The sequence below is a fragment of the Pogona vitticeps genome, chromosome 1 (assembly GCF_051106095.1).
Source record: "Pogona vitticeps strain Pit_001003342236 chromosome 1, PviZW2.1, whole genome shotgun sequence".
Taxonomy (NCBI): Eukaryota; Metazoa; Chordata; class Lepidosauria; order Squamata; family Agamidae; genus Pogona; species Pogona vitticeps.
Genome location: NC_135783.1, coordinates 75,122,525 through 75,143,431, shown reverse-complemented (window position 1 = coordinate 75,143,431; position 20,907 = coordinate 75,122,525). Strand labels below are relative to the sequence as shown.

General features: G+C 44.7%; 1 protein-coding gene across 4 annotated transcripts in view; it reads left to right on the top strand.

The window, feature by feature from the left end:
• Positions 1-20,907, top strand: part of LOC110087497 (SAM and SH3 domain-containing protein 1) — a 725,270-nt gene that overhangs the window by 673,783 nt on the left and 30,580 nt on the right. For 2 of the 4 annotated variants that reach the window (XM_020809531.3, XM_078383271.1), the window contains exons 10-12: positions 2,237-2,583; positions 7,843-7,914; positions 11,682-11,825. In XM_020809531.3, coding sequence (XP_020665190.3) covers positions 2,237-2,583; positions 7,843-7,914; positions 11,682-11,825 — 563 coding nt within the window. Of the gene's footprint in view, positions 1-2,236; positions 3,085-7,842; positions 7,915-11,681; positions 11,826-20,907 lie in introns of all 4 variants that reach the window. The other 2 variants (XM_020809283.3, XM_020809447.3) reach the window with 1 other exon arrangement.

The following is a 20,907-nucleotide window of genomic DNA, read 5'->3' as shown; positions in this document are numbered from 1 at the left end:
AAAATGCCACAATTTCTTCCATGGCAAAGATTGGTTTTTAACCCTTCAGAATAAGGGTACAGAAGGGGTGAAGTGTTTGGATCCATTTCATATGTTGCTAAGCATACTTTTGACAAACAAGAGCAAACATGATAAGCATTTTTAAAAGCTATTAATAAACATATACCTTTTTTTGGGGGGGGTCGAGTAATTAAATGTAGTGCAAACAAGTTTGAAATTCACGCTGTGAAAAAGGATGTTTCTGATAAATATGTGATTTTTCTCTAATTCTGTTTGACAAAATGCCCCAAAAGACATCTCAGTAAACATTGGCAGATCTTTGAGGACAACTAGGTGGATGTAATGAATCTGGCTGCATGTCTAAATAATGTGCTATGGCTCAGTTCAATATTAAAAATAAACCATGATAAATAACCAAATTAATAATAAACCAAGAATGAGCAGCAGAAGGTCTCATTAAGCTCCTTCTTCATGTATAAGAAAAGGGGATCAGGAACTTTTGCATATTCTTGGAGCAAACATTTGTATAATGTACAAATGTACAGATTTGTATAATGTACATGCATAAATGCCTGTGGGAAACACTTTACCTTTGGCTTCAATCCCAGTCTAGGATTAAATAAATTACACCCAAAGCAGAACTTGGATTTACCATAGGTCTTCTTCATAGATGGAGTGAAGAAGAGTTCATCATGTTACATTTGAATTGAACTAAATCTAATTAGTACAGTGGTGTCTCGCATTACGACATTAATTCATTCCAGCGAAATCGCTGTAGAACGAAAACATCGTAATACGAAATTTAAAAGCCCATAGAAATGCATTAAAGCCCGATTAATGCATTCCTATGGGCTTGAAACTCACTGACCAGCGATGATCCTCCATAGCGTGGCCATTTTCGCTGCCCGTGCAGCGAGGAATCCCTCCCAGAAAAGAGCGGGGAACCATTTTTTTTACCCAGGGGCCATTTTGAAACCGCCGATCAGCTGGCTGAAAATCGTCCTTTTGCGAGAATCTGTTCCCGAAACAGGGAACTGATCATCGCAAAGCGAAAAAACCCCATTCAGACCATCGTAAAGCGATCGCTTTTGTGATCGCAAAAAGTTCATCGTAATACGGTTTCGTTGTTAAACGGGGCACTCGTCTTGCGAGGCACCACTGTATCATGTTCAAAAGTGGTCCATGTTGCTTTGGTCATCTTTCAGACAAAGACACTCACTGAATTTTAAACAATGAAGAAAAGAATGATGATGTCATATTGACTGTCTTTTTAGGGGCAATAAACATGTTGTGGATACTGGCTTGCTTCCAGACTATTACCACTAAAAGCAAAACAAAAAACAAACAAAAATCCAGATGCTATTATTGAACAACATTTATGTAAATCCTGTTGATTCAATGGATCTGTTCTAATGGGAATACAAGTTGGATTTAGGGCTAAGTGTATATATTGCTGAATTCAACCACCAGTATATGGAATAAAGAATGCAGCGTTAGTCTCAGCTATAGTAGAGCCACTAAATCAATGAAATGTACCTAAGTATTGACTTACTAGTGCTATGCAATTTGTTATCTTCCTATAACAGGAAGAAAAGGAAATAAAAAGCTTCAGAGTTCTAAATCTAAGCTAGTGTAGGTTGGCTTCAAACCTTAGTAGTTCTATTCATACATAGCCTATGCTATATTCAGCCTAACAACTAGAATACAGAAAGAACATAAATTATATGACCGGCCATTTTTCTTTAACCATGGCATATAATCATGGACTTACAAAAGACCTAGTGGATTCTTTAGTCATAACACTTCTAACCTAGAACAGCCTAATGTTTTTGCAAAACATACGCCATTGTGGGGTGTTGGTTCTTTTCATTCATGTGATGGTAGTGTTTTTCAGAAGATCATTAATCTATCTTCAATGTTAGTCTGGACTAGAGTAGTCCTATTGAATCAATTAAATTTACATAAGTTTTACTCACCACAATTTCATTTATTTAATGGATTTATGCTAGTTTGAAAGAACAATTGGATCTACATCACTAAGTTCACTGGAATGTATGCCAATATTACAGTGTTATTTCTCCATAAATCTGCTTGTATAAAGATTATTTTCTTCTTCAAAAAACAGAATATCTTCATACTTCTTTGGCTGTAAGAGGCACAAAAGTCTTCCCTGCATAATGTGCCTTTTTTGCTTCTTCTCCCTTCCTGTTGAAGCTAATGCAATATTCCTCTCTAGGTGTGGATGAACATTCCATTGACAACTCTCCAGTACCAGACGACAGATCAGCGCTTTACTCTGGAGTCCATAAGAAGCAACTCTACTTGGATAACTCTTCCGAGAAACAACAGGATGATAACTGTGACTCACTGACCACATCTCCTTCATCCAGCAGCCTAGATACTTGGGGTACTAACAGGAAATTGCTCAAGACCTTCAGTAAATCTGATAGCCGTGGCCTTATTAAACCTCCAAAGAAGCTTGGGACATTTTTCTCCTACCCAGAAGAGGAGAAAACTCCCAAAGTTTGTCGCTCCTTGACAGATGGAGAAATGAAAAAGAGCCTCGGTTCTCTAAGCCACGGGGTAAGTAAAGAAAGGGTTTGCTTTTATGACAACAGGCGCAAGCACCATGTCTTGGTATCCTTGGAGGAAATCCAAAGTGTCAGGAAGCAGATCCGACTAAAAAAGACAGATTCTAACTACTCGTGTTCTAGAGCTTTTCTCTGTCAGCGTCCTGCTAGGAAAGGTGTATCTCCTTCCATCTGTGACCTACAGCTTCTTCGTCACAAAGCCAAGGGGGGAGGAGGAGGAGGAGGAGGAAGCTGCAGTTTCCCAAACAGAAGGCTTCGAGGGCGCAGCTCGGTCAGTGAGTTCAATATCACTTATGTGGTGGAGAGAAGCCTCTACAGCCACCTCAACCTGTCACATCTGGTGCGGCCCATGACTGACAGGAGCCTGAGCAAAACTGAGGAGCAGGATTTGAGGCGATGCCTACTGGAGGAGGAGGAGGAGGCGAAGAGGAAGTGGGCTGCCACGGTGGACCGCTGTACTAAAAGGGTTCTCTTGAGAATCCACCAAAAGTCTGTGAGTCCAAGAGTTATCACTGAAGGTAGCCTTCCAGCTCTTATGAGGTTGCAGTCAGTATGGCTTGCATTTTTCCAGCACACCACTTTAAATGCTTAGCAGTTTATTTGCTTTCTCTTCTTTTCCCCACCCCCGCAATTCTCCCCCCCCCATTCATTTCCCAAGGGTATGTTCTAGTAAGTGTTCGAACATAATATTCTGGTCCCTAGTGTCCAGATTGGCAAAAATTTAAGAAGAAACACTTTGCCCTTCCTATTCAGCATGATTAAATTCAAGAAAAACAAAGCTGAGGTTTGTGTTTAATAAAATTATAATGAAGATTGACATGTTAAACAATCCAGCACATTTATTTTTAAAAAGGTTATATGCAATTTTATTTACCTGCATTCTCCCTTATCAGTATAATTTTATGGACATAGCACTTCTGTTTATGTACACTTTTGACGAGTCAAATATTGTTCAGTTTCTGAGAGCAACTTGAATAACAGAGGTAGGAGTAATGGGGCTTTTGTTCATTTGTTTTGCTTTAAGGATATTTTGCCCATACATCCACTCAAGGATGTTTCAGTTAGTTAAAAGCAAAATGTTAGATAGCACCAAACCATTAAACAGCAATAAAAGAAGAGGAGTAGAAAAGGCTGTATGGCACAGAATGCAAATGAAGGAAAATAAAAAGGATCCCTTCAATATTTTCCCATGCCTTTCCCTTCTGCCTGCCAAACTATTTAACCTAATTCTAAAAACTTTCCCCTTGCGTCTAAAGAAGCGGTGGTGGTGGTGGATATCCTTTAAAATAGGCCAACCGCTTTGCAAGTGTTATTACCTGCCGACTGGCACGGATGCTTCTAAAAACAGGAAAAAGCCTCACCCTGCATGCTGCTTTCTGCAGAATCAAAGAGCCAGTGAGAACAGAGGAAAGGAAAGAGGGTTCACTGCAGATCTACTCAGCAAGTCAGTCTTCATCTATCATGGGATGGCACTTACACTGGGTGACTGTACACACAAGGGCCCAACAACTGATGACTCTCACAACAACCATGCTTTCATTTAAATTGTAGTGACCTATGAATTATTAACACATGCAAAGACAATTTCACACATAATTCAGCACACAGTGCCTGAGGCATTAACAGTAGGCTGGCCTGAGTAGTAGCTGAAGGGTTGCTTAAGTCCAGTGGTTTCTAACCTTGGGTCCCCAGATGTTTGTGAACTACGACTCCCAGCAATCCTGGCCAGCACAGCTAGTGGTGGGAATTTTAGTCCAAGAAAATGTGAGGACCCAAAGCTGAGAGCCACTGCTCTCGCCCATCATATGGAGAGGTGAACTAGTGTGTCTGACAACCCAGGCTCTACAAGCCTGGTGCAGTTAAACAAGGATGGATAATCTCCACTGTTGTATACACAAATGGGTCAGGAATGGAAGTTAACTGGACTTAGTTATACATGACTTGGGTTTTACAGGCAGGTGTTCCTTCTGCTCAGCAGGTCTTTTGATTTATAGCTCTAGGCACTGTCCATCTAGTGGCACCTGAAATTCCCACTACTGCTCTGTAAAATGAGGTAGTTTTATTGCAACCTCATAAATTAGACTGAGCTGAGTTTTAGGTCCGGTGACTACTTGTTAAGCCCATGGCAGGGTTGCATTCTGAGCCAGGTTCCCTGAGGCAAAATAGTTATGCTTTCCAAGTGATTCTTAGTGATTCTTCTGTCCCTTTGATATTACAGAAAGAACCAAGTCACTGTCTTATTTTCCTTATACGTATAAAATTGTTTTCTAGGAAGAAAAGAATGGAGACACTTTTGTTAAAAGATTCGCAAGACTAGAGGAGATTTAGCAAGAAACAATTACAGAAGGTAGCACAGTGATATTTTCTAACATGTGTTCTGTAGGGTAAATTTTAAGGCTGTGATTGTAGTGGACAAAAGAATAACATAGTCTTCCTTGCTAATTTGTAGCCAGCTTTGCAGCTTCATTTAGCTAACAGTCACTGTGAGGGTACATTAATTTCTGCTTACAGCAATCAACCCCTTTCCCCTGATGTTTAAGACGTTTGCTAAATCTGCCCTCCTTTGTAAGATACTTCATAAAGAGTGTTCACCTTTATATTCAGTGAGAGGAGGGTCCATAATGTTTCAGAGGGTGAGATACCAAAGTAAAGATAATTCTGCTCGAGTAGCATAGTGTATTTATGAAAATAGGTAATCTGGACATCAATTTCATTTTTATAATCTTGCAGTTTTGACCCTCAGATTACCTTAATATTCCATATACAGTGGTGCCTCGCATAGCGAGGTTAATCCATTCCGGATTAACCCTCGATATGTGAAAACATCGCTAAACGGAACGTAAAAACCCATTGGAACGCATTAAACATTGTTTAATGCGTTCCAATGGGCCATAAACTTACCGTTCAGCGAAGTTTCCTTCCTCCATAGCGGCAGCCATTTTCGCGCCCTCAGGGCTTCCGGCGGCCATTTTGGAACTGCCTAACAGCTGATCCACAGGCATTGCAAAGCGAAGATCGGTAAGCGAAACGCTTACCGATCGTCGCTATGCGAGTTTTGCCCATTGCGACCGTCAGTATGCCTCCGCATTAGCGATCCCGAAAAAGGGATCGCTATGCAGATTCGTCGTTATACGGTGCGCTCGTTAAGCGAGGCACCACTGTAGTTTATTGTTCAAATAGCTAGGGGCCAAATGTCCTTGTGTGCTACCTGGGATGTTTAATTTGCTCCATAGGAGAAAGGAATTCCCTTTTCTTTTTTTCCCTTTTCTTTTTTACCTTCTTTAAAATGGATAAAGCTTTAAATCAATTACATCCTTCTTTTCCAAATGCCTAAGAATTTGATACAGTGCTTGTGAGCTTTCAGCACCTCTACACCCTCTTCCTCTGAGTCATGACTGCTGACTGCAACCTCAGGGAACTGTGGCAGCCTCATATTCAATAGGATGGTTGCCTGTCTTGTATTTCAGTGTATTTTGGGCATCAACATTTATTTTTTTATATATTTATTGGGTGGCCAAGGCATGCAAAGACCTTTCCAACATTCACCAATGTGTTTTTCAATTGCACGACCATTCCATTGAATATCCTACAATATTTTTGTCCAAAGACTTTATTTTGCATGTTGCTGATATAATTTTTGTGAGCTGTGAAATTTGTATTTATAGGCAAATGCAGAAGTACAGCTTGATCTTAAAAATACAGGGACTGCCTTTGTTTAGCTGTAGTTTTGTATGTAGGATGCCAGAGGACACACTGTGGCTGTAGCAGTAAGCACACTTATGTACAGATGTGCATATATAGTGAAGCATGCGTCACTTCAAAATGTGATGCTCATATTTGATATTTAAAGTCATTACATTTTCTGACTTTGGTTACCTAGTGCCCTGTCGCACTGTTTTTGTTTATGTACTTTTTGAAATACAGGTTCAGGTGTTGACTTTGTGGATACTATCTTCTGAGCTTGCTTGGCAAAATGCTATTTCATGTTCACCACTGAGCATGAAGGAAAAATAGAAGGTTTCTTATTATAGGTCTCTAGATGCAGTTTATTAGCTACCTTCTAGTGACCTGCCCGCTAACAACAGACTCCATAATTAACGTATTTTTAGAAGCCTCTTTTTGGTGAGAAGTTGTTGTTGCTGTATGATACAGGATAATAATCAAATCCCAATTTCCCAACAGATTTTCTAGTGCTTGTAAGATAGAAGGGAGGGAGAGAACTGCACATAGCTGGTTGACTTGTAGAGGAAGAGAAAATTCCTCTTGTGGGACTGGAAGGGAGTTGTGCAAGGCAGAAGAAAGGCAGTGCTCTAATGCTGATGTATTTAAGCAGGCAAAACTATTATAATGAGCATCAGTGTTTTTGGCTTGGGCTGATGTTCTGAGAGTGACTCATTTCACTAAATTGTGCCACAGTAAATATAACCTACTTTCTTTTGTAGCTCTCACAAAGCTGCTTTGTATCATGGAGGACTTTGTGAGAAACGTGGAGTCAATGCTTTCCAAGAATTAAATCCCTATTCATGTATCTCTCCTGGAAGCTCTGGCAAGAGTTTGCTTTGGTGAAAAATGGCGGATGCCTAGAGAGAAGCCTCTCTGGCCTATTGTGTTTAGGATTTCTAAATACATGTCCTAAAAGCTGCTCCATAATAGAGTTTTCTTCTTTTCCCCCTCCCCTCTTCTAGCCCTCTGCATCACCTGAAAACCAGCTTCAGAGGGTTTTCCAGCCCTCTGGGGGAGGTTTTGGAGGTGCACAGGGCTGCAGAGGAGAAAGGGGTGGCCTTTGTAGGTCCATAAGAATTGGAGATCCATCAGAGAAACCACCTGTTTCGACTATATTCCTCATCTGCTTCTGTAATTTCTCTAGTACTCTGTGGGATCAGATCAAAGGCTTTTTGTTATTCTTTCATATCCCATTTTCAAAAAAGTGAAATTAGGGTGAAAATTGAGATTTAAACTGGCAATGCAGGAGTCTTCATTTCAGGTTCTGATACTTATGGAGCATCTTGAAAAGTCAGCATGAATTTAAAAAATATCTGAAGATCAGAGTTTTTAAAATGATCTGCAAAATAGCGCCATAATGCATGAATGTAATGCCAGAACATTTTACATTTCTCATCATGGTTTGGTTTTTACCCTCATTTGTACAATTGGATGATTTTTCGGGTTTCTTCTGTGTACTGGAAGATGTTCAGTTCTCTGTGTTGGTTTTGTTGTAATGCACTTGTCATGCATTTGTCTTGTTTCACAGAGAACCTGCAGCTTTGGTGGCTTTGACTTGACAAATCGTTCATTGCACATTGGAAACAATTTGGATCAGATGGTGAGTGAAAAGATTCAGGGCACGACATAAACTTCCCTGTGTCTCCTTACTAATGTCACTCTAAGGCACAGTGTACTTATCTGTAATTAAAATTTAAACACAGAGGCTACTGCCATAATATCACTGTAAGATCCATTAAAATAACATCCATTCTTGGTTGCAACAAATCAACTATTGTACTGTTTTGAACTAGTGTACTACATGGTAACGATAGAGTTGCTTTTATACCATACAAAATAGTTATGTATTTTCCGTATAATGATACTAATTAAGATGCAAGATTACCACAGCCACCTATTTATACTGGAAACAACAAATGAACCTCTATTGTGTATAATAGCACACACTAAATATCTAAAACTATATTTATTATTACTTAGGGACACCAATGCCCGGACAAAATGAAGTGCTACGCTGAGCTCTTGAGGGTGTATCTTTTTTTTTAACTTGGTAAAAGATGCAGCCCATTCTGGAGCTTAGAAAAGGTCTGGGGGCTGGGGGCAGCATTCTTTGCTCTTGTGTGATGGCTCAGAGAGAGGCTCGCCCTCAGTATCCAGGACAGCATCTGCCTTTTCCTAAACCACCAAATATTTTAAATACCCAATGGGAGGGTTGTAAAGAGCCAGAGGTGTGGCCTCATTTTATACACTTAAGTGATGACCTCTTTAAATGCAGTTGTGTGGAGCCTTCTCCTTTTTCTTAAGTCAAGCCACTTCCAAGATGGGATTGCACTTTTAAAAAAAAGTTTATCACAGAGGAAACTTAAGGATCATGGCAAATAGACATTTGCAATTCTATTCATGTGTATCCATGATTAGATGACAGAATGTAATCAACCTTGTGACCACTCAGAAATGTTCTTTTCTTTGCGAGTGCTCTGTAACTTCTAATTTGCCTAATACAATGTTATCCTGCCTTTTTTTTTACACATTTTTCTTACATTCTCAGTTGAGATATATAATGGTGAGGACAGGAGAAAACAGAACTTTACCTAAGCAACCACTAGGGACTCTATTTCCTTCTGCATGTAAGTGAAGCAGAGAAGATTAGTAGCAGGAACCATATGTTCCCCCCCCCTTCACCTTATGACTTATGGTCAGCCCTACACAGGACTGTCTGAAATACAGTGGGGTCTTGACTTAAGAACGGCTCGAGTTAAGAACATTTTGACTTAAGAACCACTCTCATAGGAAAATACTGACTTGACTTACATACTTAGATTTGAGTTAAGAACTGAAAAAAAAACCACGTGGGAGGCAGGGAAAGTGCAAAATGTGAACTTTCAGTTAACTGTTGGCCAGTGAAAAGGGTGCCTGTCTGCTTCCTCATTCCTCCCAGTGTTTAGAGGGTGGATTGGGAGACAGTCTTCAGACTGCCTGGTACTGTACTGCCTGGACTGTATTTTCCCTGCCTTCCCTGAACCTTTCTTGACCTAAGAAAAAAAGAAACAAAATATCCCCCTCTAGCGGTCGAAGGCGGAATAGCAGTTTCCCATTAGTTTCTATGGACGGAAAAGAGCAGATACGGATCAAATGGTTCTCAATGCATTCCTATGGGAAATGCAGATTTGACCTGAGAACTTTTTGACTTGAGAACCGCCTTCCAATACAGATTAAGTTCTCAAGTCAAGACCCCACTGTACATCACCTCTTCACTGCCTACAAAATGGAGCAGAGAAATTGAGAGGCCCTTTCATATTAGCGGTCCCCAATTCCCTTGTGATTTTTCCAAATTTCTGTTCCTGTTTGCATTTATAAAATCTGTACATGGCTGTTCTTACCTATTAGGCTGTTTGGCCCTATATACTTTGGTATCTTCTGTATGTGCACACAGTACATGCACACACAGTGTGTGAAATTTTGCCTGTTGCAATATGTGATGTATTATTTCTCCCCTTTCCCTTTTGAAGCTGAATTCATGATTAAACCAGGCATTTTTGAGAGCTGGGTTCTGTTAGTAAAGCATCCTCTCTCTCTGTTGCTATGAATCCAGATCCTTTAAAGTTCTTGAATTGCCCTGCTGTAGTGTGTGTGAGAGTAAAATGGTCCTGAAAACATCCCAGCTGGAACACTGGCCAGATGGACGGGCTCTCCAGGGGAAGGGGGAGGTATGGCGAAGTACAGCTGCAGAAGGCTGGACTCCTGGAAAATAAACAACCAAACAGTTTGAGATACGAACTGGGAAGCAAGTTCATGCAGCAGATTGGCTTCTTTTTCCTTCCCACTTAAAAAAAATTCTTACTTCCATCCATCTGGATATAAAAACCACATCCTTCTCTTCTTGTTCCCTAGAACTTAGGATCATTCTCTAAAATTGATCTGTAATCTGCTCTAGACAAGCAGATTATATTGACTTGGGGAATTCACTATGAAGAGTACCACTTGCTAGTTTGAGTGACTGTTAAAGAGGACCAGGAAAAAAGATGAAGGAAAAGGCAATTAGTCATGATAGCTAAACAAAATCACTTTATTTCAAGACAGTTTAGTTCTCCATGGCATGTGCTACCCTGTTTCCCTGAAAATAAGCCCTAGTATGATTTTCAGGATGCTCATAATATAAGCCCTACCCCAAAAATAAGCCCCGGTTAAGGGAAACCATTGTGCAGCACCCAGAAGGTGACATGCCTGCATTTGAATAAATGTAGATTGTTGTATATGAAAAAAATAAAACGCCTCCTGAAAATAAGCCCTAATGCATTTTTGGAGCAAAAATTAATATAAGACCCTGTCTTATTTTCAGAGAAACACGGTAGTCTCTGATAGGCTAATGGGCTTCATGAGCTGCTTGTGAACTCCCGGAGGCACCTATGACAGTGCAATGCTGGATCTTTTGGATCGTGGTATCCATTAAGGATACTTTCACGTCACCATCTTCCAATGGTCCATATAGTTCTAGTACCAACGTACACCCACCCACGTTCTTCTTAGAAATCTTAGAATTGCAGAGCTGGAAGGGACCCTCTGGATCATCAAGTCCAGCCTCTGCCAAAGAGGCACGGCAGGGAATTGAACTCCCAACCTCTGGCTCTGCAGCCAGAGACCTAAAGGACTTGAGTACCCAGCAGCTGTTGTTGACCCTCTGATATTGTAAGCTAAAATCTTTAAATGCTTATTTAGTATTTGTAAATAATATGCTTAAGGAAGATTTGAGTACTCTTTTTCTCTTTCTGGTACTCCGGTGTATTTCTTTGTGGGGTAAAAAAGAGTTCAGGAGTAGAAATGGAGGTATTCATATACAAATACGAATACCCCTAGGCATGTGGACATAACGAGGGTCCAGCCCCCTGGGGCCAAACTGTCCACTCACCCTTCCTATCACTCCGTAGCTCGTGGTCAACTAGCCACTCCTGGCAGAAGGCTTCTTTTTTTTTTTAACAGGACAGCCTCCAGAAGCTGGAAAAAACATCCACATGGAGCCTTAGGGGCTCAATTTAGCTGCTCTGTGATTTCATAAAAATTGCTTCTTCATAAATGCAGCCTTTTTTTTTTAACTTTTAAGTAATAGCTAATGATACTCTTTTTTGCAGTGAATATGGATAGTTTTGTGGGAAATATGACAGAAACGCTTATGTGGATTTTGCTTTACTGGGAAAAAGCAAAATCAGCAAAGCTTTGCAAAATTCTTACAAAACCTTTGAAACCTGAGCCACAGACCCCTTCACCTGTTCCTCACCCTTTTGGACACACTGTTCTGGACCTTACTAGAGGTGGGAGGGGCTGGCAGAGGATTCTCCTTGTTGAACTTCTATTTTTTTTTTAATTTTACAGGGCAAAGATGGTGATTTTGTTTACAAAGAAGTGATCAAATCTCCTTCAACATCTCGCATATCCCTTGGTAAAAAGGTGAAATCTGTAAAAGAAACCATGAGGAAAAGGATGTCTAAAAAATACAGCAGCTCCGTGTCAGAGCAGGTATCCAAGTTCATCCACTTGCTTGTTTGTTTCAAATGAAACAGCTTGTTGCCTTATTTCCTGGAGTTAATATACAGGAACTCTCAGTAGCTAAATTTTGGGTAGGAATACTTAAAATAGCTGTGTGTGTTTTTTCCCCTCCCCTGACAGACTGCAAGATTTTTCTGCCACTTTTGACAAAGCCCTTTGCATTTGTGAAGAACAGTTTTACACAGATTGCCATCTTGGTTTTGAGTCTGGCTCCCTGTGTTTCCCAGGCTAGGTTGTGTCTGCTGATGCTTCTTCAAGCTGCCATGGGGGCGGGTGGGGGGGAGAAGCAGAGGGAAAGAGGGCACCGCTGGATTCCTCAGATGGTTTTCTTTCATCAACGTTTTCCTGCTTGCACTGCTTCTTTTCTTTCCCTAACTGCCCACCCCCACCTCTGCTTCAGTTTCTTCCTGCTTTTCTAGTTTTTTAGTTAGTTTGGGAGTAGGCAGACAGGCAGGGTATCACTCAAAGCAGGCATTCACAGACATTGAGGATGGCTGCTCACGCAGCCCCTTTTCTCTCTGCCTGCTAAGCAGCCACCCAAGCACTGCATCAGCTCCCTTCCAGTTTCCTGTTTTGGAAGAGGGAATAAGCATTATGATGGGGAAAGGAAGAGGGTGGACAGAGGAGGAGAAGGAGGGGTCTGGCTTGATTAATCAGCCGGGCTTTCTGCTCTTGCTGTGCACCTAGAAGGAATGCCTGCTCTAAGTGAAACTGCCTGCCTGCCCCCAAAACTGGGAAGTGGGTGGAACTCAATCAAAGGTGGAGTGGGGTGGCATGGGAAAAAAGAGGACACACACAGTCTAAGCAGCCAGAGGATCCAAGGAAAATTGCTCCAGCACCACCCCTTTCCCTCTGCTTCTGCTGTGTCTTCTGGCCTGTGGGGTACTGAGCTGCTTGGACTGAAATCGAAGGGAGGGAGGGAAGTCCATACGGCCTGTCCTCCTACTTCCTCCCTGTTCCGACCTATACAAAAGAAAAATTCTGCGCAGAGATAGTTTTCACAGATGGTGTGGAAACCCCATGGAAGAACGTGCTTTGTCTAATTCTGAAGCTTGTAGGGAGAAATCTCACAAGCATCAGTGCTTTCTCAGCAGACTGTGTCAATGTGTCAAGACAGCCTGTCTTATTGAGGACAAGTTGTTTTGTGAATACTCTTTATATTTCTAGTTTGTGACATTGCTGAGCACTACAACAGCATCACTACAAAACTAGCCTTAGGTGCAATGTAGTAAAGCAATTTCAAGGCTTTTTCAACGCAACTTACTGTGAAAAGAGTGTCAGTAAAACCATAAAAGAAAGTTAGGATTGAGTTAGGTCAATAAAATACACGTTCTTCATCGTGGTCTTCTGTGAATGCACACAAAGGGTTAATACCAGCGCCAGCGTTGGGCCTCTCGGAACGTTTTCTAGCTGCAAGAGAAAAGTAACAATGTTTAGGACTACCCCTACTGCGCACGCCCAGCCTAACCGTCCCTCAGTTCCATTTTTCCGCCTAGCGGTTTGGAGCCTCTCGTCGTAGCTGCGTTTATTGCGATCTATCTATCTGATTTTTTGGCTTTTGACCTCAGCTTCGCTCACGGACTACCCTAGCGCTTTTTCCCTTCAACTTGACGACCCGGTGTATTTTTCTGGCTTTACTCGGACTGATTTCGGACTGCTCTGCCTTATCCTTGGACTTGTCGTTTCGGTTTCCTTACTGCCCTATGTCCCCTTCAGGGCCGTTCAGCAGGTGTGTGGTGTGCGACCGCAAAATTCCCCATCAGGACGGCCACGATACTTGCCTGTATTGTTTGGGGGAGTCGCACAATCCCAAAGCTTGCCCACACTGCAAAGCCTTCACTAAGGCCGCTCTCAAGGCTCGCCAACAGCGCCTTAAACTTCATCTGTGGGAGTCAACGTTGTCGTCCACGGCGCCCTCGGAGGGGGAAATGGCTTCCACTTCTCGAGCAGCTCCTGTTCAGTCAGTCGTCTCTAAAGTCTCCAAAATGTTGAAAAAATCCGCGTCGTCGAAATCGGCCGCTCCTGCTTCGAACCCCGAGCCTCCGGCTCCGAAAGCTAAGCCGTCGAAATCGTCCAAAGCTAAGGCGGCCGCCCAGCTTAAAATGACATCCATTCCACTTTCTCCGAGCTCGGGTTCCATCCCATCACCGATTCTTGAGGAGTTGTCGAGGCGCTTCGGGGCCTCGTCCGAGGCACCCGCGCCTCCTCCTGCTCGACGTACTGAAGTATTACCGCCTTCGGGAAGGTCTTCCCCGACACCGAGCCAGTTAGTCGCTGTCACTACTGGCCTCGCTTCTGCCCCACATAGCCCTTTTCCTGCGGGCCAGGGGTCGCCTCCCGTGTCGATCTCGTCCGTACACTCGGACTCGAGATCCCCTCGAGAAAAGCTACCTCGATCACCTGTGCGTTCGAGGTCGAAATCTCCTCGAGGCAAACGTTCTCGCACGGAGAAGCATGGCTCCCCGAGTCGGTCCCCTTCCTCCGGCCGCTCGAGGTCGAAGTCTCCTCGAGGGAAACGATCGAAGAAGAGGCATCGAGCTTCCACTCAGTCCGACTCTGGCGATCGCTCGGACTCGAAGTCCTCTAAGCGTAAACGCTCTAAGAAGAAGCACCGTTCTCATCGACGTCGTAGCAAGCATCGACGTCGATCCTCTTCTTCCCGTTCAGCGGATTCCGACCGCCCTAAGCGTCGTAAGCACCATCGACGTCGGCGCGACCGTTCGCGGTCTCCTTCTTCGTCGTCGACATCCGCATCTCGAGACCGGTACCGCAAAAAGATCCGGTACATATATGTGTCGTCTTCTTCGGAGTCGACCCGGCCTCGACGTCGACGCCGGGCTATTCGAGCCAAAGACCACCCTCCTACGGTACCGGTTGCCCCTCCACCGCAACCGGTCCCTTCCACCTCGGCGCCAACTGTGGTCCCAGTTCGACCCCCGACAACGCAGGTCGGCATCGAGAAGCCCCCTCCAAAGAAGAAGAGGGATGTCTTCTCCTCTGATCCAGATGAGGTGTCCACGGAGCGATCTTCTGACTCCGATCAGGAGCAACCCCCACCCTTGCCACCGCATGATTTACCTCCGGGTGATCTGGTGCTTTCCGATACTGGCGATACTCACGCTCCTTCTCCATCTGAGGACTTTTCTTCTTACTCTCAGATGATGTCCAGGCTTGCCAAGACGCTCAAATTGGACTTGAATCTCCCTTCTCCTCCGGGAGAGGACTTGTTCTTTGGGGACATCAAAAGGGACAGTACTGCTCCCCCCAGTATAGCTTTTGTGCCTGTGGTTATGGAGGCCATCAAGGAGTTCTGGGCTCAGCCTGCGACTACACCTAACGTCCCTCGTCGCACAGAGCACTTCTACAAGATTCATGGGGCTGACACTCATTTTCTGATCAAGCATCCCATTCCAAACTCACTCATTGTTGAGACTAGCTGTTCAAGGCCTTCGGCCAAAGCCCATGTTACCCCAGTTGACAAGGAGGGTAAAAAGCTGGAACTCATCGGCAGGAAAATCTACTCCCTTGTCACCTTGCTACTTCGAGTCATCAATTATCAAACTGTGTTGGGAGCTTATCACAAACAATTGTGGCTCAAGCTTTTACCGGGGTTGAAAATGATACCTGAAGACACCCGGCAAGCTTTTCTCAACTCCTATGAAGAAGCTCAGACGGTATCCAAGTATGAACGTCTTTCCATCAGACATGCAGCAGAAATATCTGCCAGAGTCCTCATGTCTGCCATCTCTATCCGGCGCCATGCTTGGCTCCGTTCTGCTGACATAATGGAGGACGTCAAGTCAAAGGTCGAGAGCCTCGCCTTCGACGCTACCGGGCTGTTCAACGAAAAGACCGACTCCCATTTGGAGGACCTTCACAAGGCTAAGAGAACTGCTAAGTCCTATTCTGTTCAGACTCAATCTAGACAGCGACGCCCTCAATGGCGTAAATCTTATGGACAGTACCAATCTTCCCAACAATACCGTCCTTACAAGCAACTACCTCAGCAGCGCTCTGGCCAGTCCTCTTCTTCTGTCCAGGGTTATCAGGGATACCGCCCTCGTCCTCCCCATCGCCGCCAACCCTTTAAGCCACCTGGCAGGAAACAAAAACAGTACCTTTGACTTTCGGCCCCCCGTTTTCACCCATTCACCACCTACCACCCGTCTTCAACCGTTTCTTCACAACTGGTCCGTCATCACAAACGACACTTGGGCTCTAAAGATCATTCAGCACGGTTACCAGCTGGAGTTTATAAGATCTCCTCCGCTGGGTTTCATAACTCATTCTCCCTTCGACTCCTCACTAGAGGAAGAAATATCATCTCTCTTGGAAAAGGATGCCATCTCTACAGTACCACCTCGCGACATACGATGCGGGTTTTACTCCCGCTACTTCGCCGTCTCAAAAAGCGGAGGAGGCATAAGACCCATCCTCGATCTAAGACTCCTAAACACTTACCTGCGACCCAGACGGTTTCGGATGCTCACCTTAGAGTCCATCATACACTTGCTGAAAAAGAACAACTGGTTTGTCCTTATAGATCTAAAGGACGCATACTTTCACGTCACTATTCACCCAGACCACCGCAAGTTCCTTCGGTTCATCTTTCAGGACACGGTCTACGAATTTCAGGCCCTGCCATTCGGTCTGTCCACAGCTCCCCGGACCTTCACCAAGGTCATGGCTCCAGTGGCAGCTTACCTTCGTCTCAGGGGCATTCACGTTTACCCTTACCTGGACGATTGGCTCGTAGTCTCCACCTCGCGAAGGCAATCCCTGAAAGACACAAAATTTATCCTGTATCTTCTCTCCAATCTCGGTCTCACTGTCAACAAACAGAAGTCTCAGCTCATTCCCTCCAAAACAGTTCAATACATAGGGGTCTGTTTGGACGCTGTAAAGGGTCGAATCTTTCTTCCCCCAGAAAGAATACACAAGATTCGACGAGCCATCAGGAAATTTCTTCCCGGTGCTCGGGTGACAGCCCATCACGCCCAACACCTCCTCGGCCTGATGTCTTCTACAACGCCGGCGCTAGCGCACGCTCGCCTCAAACTCCGGTCGCTCCAATCTTGGTTTCTCACCCTTTTCGACCCCATGATGGACAGTCAAAGGAAACGCCTTCGGGTCACCCCGGAGCTCACCAGACAGCTCCAGTGGTGGATGTACACACCCCATCTCACGGTTGGCCGGCCCTTTCGTCCACTCCGTCTCACTGTTCAAGTTACAACGGACGCCAGTCCGTCCGGCTGGGGGGCGCACTGCGGGCGTCGCACCATCCACGCCCTCTGGACACCACAGGAAGCCATGTTCCACATCAATCACCTGGAACTGCTGGCGGTTATCAAGGCCTTCAGGTCCTTCCTTCCTCTCCTGCGCGGCCGCGGAGTTCAGCTGGTGACGGACAACACTACCACAATGCATTATGTCAACAAGCAGGGAGGAACCCGCTCTCATTCACTCCTGTATCTCTCCATCCTCCTTTGGGAATGGTGTTACCGTCATCATATCTACCCAGTGGCCATCCATGTAGCCACGGAGGACAACACGCTTGCGGACACTCTGAGCAGGCTTCATTATCAGACTCACGAATGGGAGTTGAACCCTCTGGTCTTCCAGGACCTTTGCCGCCAATGGGGGACCCCAGTGCTGGACGTGTTCGCATCCCCTCACAACGCAAAATGCTCCCGGTATGCGTCCCGGGCAGGTCTCGGTCACCACTCGCTCGGCGACGCATTCATGATTCCATGGAACCAGGGTCTCTTGTACATATTTCCACCGATCCCGTTGATACAGAGATCCTTAATCAAACTCCGACGTTCAATGACTCCGGCCATTTTCATCGCACCCTTTTGGCCTCGCCAAGTGTGGTTCCCCACTCTAGTCAGCATGGCTGTGGACTCAGTAACCCTTCCGATGTGGCCGGACCTACTGACCCAGGAAGCAGGCGAAGTCCTTCACCCCGACCTCGACACGCTCCATCTGACGGCGTGGAGGATCGTCCAGAAATTCAGGAGGTCTTGACCAACGCCATCAAGCCCTCCACGTCTCGCTTGTATGCCTACAAGTGGAAAAGCTTTCTGAAATTTACCCAGCAGAGGGATCTCGCCTCTTCCCCTGTATCTCTGTCTACACTTCTGCAGTATCTCCGTTACCTGTTCGATTTCCACCTGTCTATCTCTACTATCAAGGTGTACCTGGCTGCGGTTGTCTTCTTCCAACCCAGAGCTTCTCCCTCTTCCCGTTTTTTCTCCCATCCCACTGTCAGGATGTTTTTGAGGGGTCTCTCTAACCTCCGACCTCCCGTTCGTCCTCCACTCCCTCAGTGGTCCCTCCACTTGGTTCTGCATGCCCTAGCCAGACCCCCATTTGAACCCATGGCTACCTGTGACCTCAAGATGCTTTCTTTGAAAACGCTATTCCTAGTGGCTATCACCTCTGCTCGTCGAGCTAGCGAGTTGGCAGCTCTCCGTCATGACCAACCTTTTCTTCAGTTCTTTAAAGACAAGGTTATGCTTTACCTGGACGTATCTTTTCTTCCCAAGGTGGTCTCCGACTTCCACGTCAATCAGCCACTTATTCTCCCAACTTTGTTTCCGTCTCCGACGTCTGATGTTGAACGCATGCTCCACATGCTTGATGTTCGACGGTCCTTAGCTTTTTACGTGTCCAGAACCAAGGACTTTCGCCTGGCCAGCAGACTCTTTCTTTGCTACTTTGGCCCAAAGAAGGGCTGCCCGGCCTCGCCGTCCACGCTCTCTCGGTGGCTCGTATCTACCATCGCCCTTGCCTACGAGCTCAACCACAGAGATCCTCCACAGGGACTTAAAGCCCATTCCACCCGGGCTGTTGCCTCATCCACTGCCTTACTTCGTGGCGTCGACCTGCCCAATATCTGCCGGTCCGCTACCTGGTCCAATGCCTCTACCTTCATAACCCACTACAGATTGGACGTGAGGGCAAAAGAGGAGACCAAATTCGGGAGGGCAGTGCTAGCATCGGCTCTTCAGTGACAGCCCACCATCCGGTTAGTAAGCGTGCTAATCACCCTTTGTGTGCATTCACAGAAGACCACGATGAAGAAAGAAAGGTTACTTACCTGTAACGATGGTTCTTCAAGTGGTCATTCTGTGAATTCACACAATCCCGCCCGGCCTCCCCTCTGTCTGTCTGTCACTGGCATCTCTATGACTCGAGGGCCTATGGCGGACAAATGGAACTGAGGGACGGTTAGGCTGGGCGTGCGCAGTAGGGGTAGTCCTAAACATTGTTACTTTTCTCTTGCAGCTAGAAAACGTTCCGAGAGGCCCAACGCTGGCGCTGGTATTAACCCTTTGTGTGAATTCACAGAATGACCACTTGAAGAACCATCGTTACAGGTAAGTAACCTTTCTATTTCATTGTCTATATGCTGGTAGCTCACTGCCTGTGAATAAAATCACATGCTTCCATCCAGCCTTATAACAGTGTCACAATATTACAAACACATGCTCCAGATGGTGCAGCAACATGCATTCATTTGTGGGGGAAGATATGTTTCCCAAGTAGAAAAAAAGAAGAGAAGAATAATCATGTAACTATAATTAGAATTTTTGGTCTGCTAATTATGGACAAAATCATGTTTGTGCCACTTGAATATGCCAGGTATTATGCTTGATAATAGGGAACTGCACAATTTGATTGTGCAGTAGGTCATACCATTCCCATTGTGACATTTGTGTAATGCACTAGCAGAAGTGATTCATGGATAGCACTTATGCCTTGGTGCTATTGTAGCTACTCTGGGTGTAATGTCAAGTTACGCCCACATACCTAAGCAAGAGGATTTTGCCTACTAATTTTTAAAATTATGGCCAAGCTTTCCAGTAATGGGAATTCAGCAATGTTCCCTCTAAGCTGTGTGGGTGTGTGGCTATGCAGCACTGTTGCACACCCTCAGCCAGTGTTGCTACCCATTTGGTTCTGGTTGTGGTCAGAACCCCACATGTGGGGGGAGTGGGGGCCCCACCCAGTTCTAGTGAAAATTTAGAGGGGCACTGAGAGTTTCCTCTATCTCGGACTCAGGGGAATGCATCACAGAGCCATCCCAAAGAAATGCACCTAGGCTTAATATCTGTGAGTTTCATTTTGTCCAGCAGACCTTGCCAAGGGACAAGATGTGGCATCAGGAGAAGTTGTCTTTCCTTTAATTCCATCACTACAGAGTTCCATGCGGCTGATCCTATAAGTTCATTCTGCAAAAACAATATATTTTTAATGTTACTCTTTCAATTTCCTTTGGCCAAATTCAGTTTTCCAAACAGGTTGTGCATTTGGCAGATTTTGTTCAGTTTGGTTTGGTAGATTCTCAAAATGTCAAAAAAAATATCTGTGATTCTTTTTTTCATCAGTCTTTCCACTTGAACTGTGTGCATAAGGAGGAGTTGCTGACAGGCAACCACAGCCTTTGGAATTGGCTGCAGCAATGGTTTCCTGTAGTTAAATACTGCCCTCTAGAGGACAGTTGAATAATGAGGTGGCAGCACTGTACTATTACAAATCATTCAGGACCTGAAAGCAGTGAGCCTTTGATAAGCATATCGGAGCATGTGTTTATCTTTATGTCCTGGGAGAACGGTTGGAATAATAACTGCAAAGCTAAATTCAGGGCTCCAGTCCCTGTATTTTACTTTTTGTTCATTCTTATCTCCAGTAATATGGGACTGATTTCAAGCCAGAAGCCTTTCAAGGAGGGACCATCACTTTCATTGTATGTTTGTTTTCGTGGGTGTGGAGCCTTCAGTCACTGAGGTTCCAAAGCCTGCGTCTGTGGATCTGTGCAGAAGTGAGGCAGTCTTTTATTGTTTCTCATGAAGCAAAATACATGGTTATCCACCACACTCCTTCTCTAAAACTAAGGTCATTTGTTATGTTGTGTGATGCTAGTAACACAGTACCGGACTGATTTGCCACTGTTCGCTTCAGATGCCTCAGATTAGTATAAAACTGCTGCCATTCCAGTGCAACTTTAGTAGCCCTCTATTCATTCTAAAATTGCATTCTGCTGTTG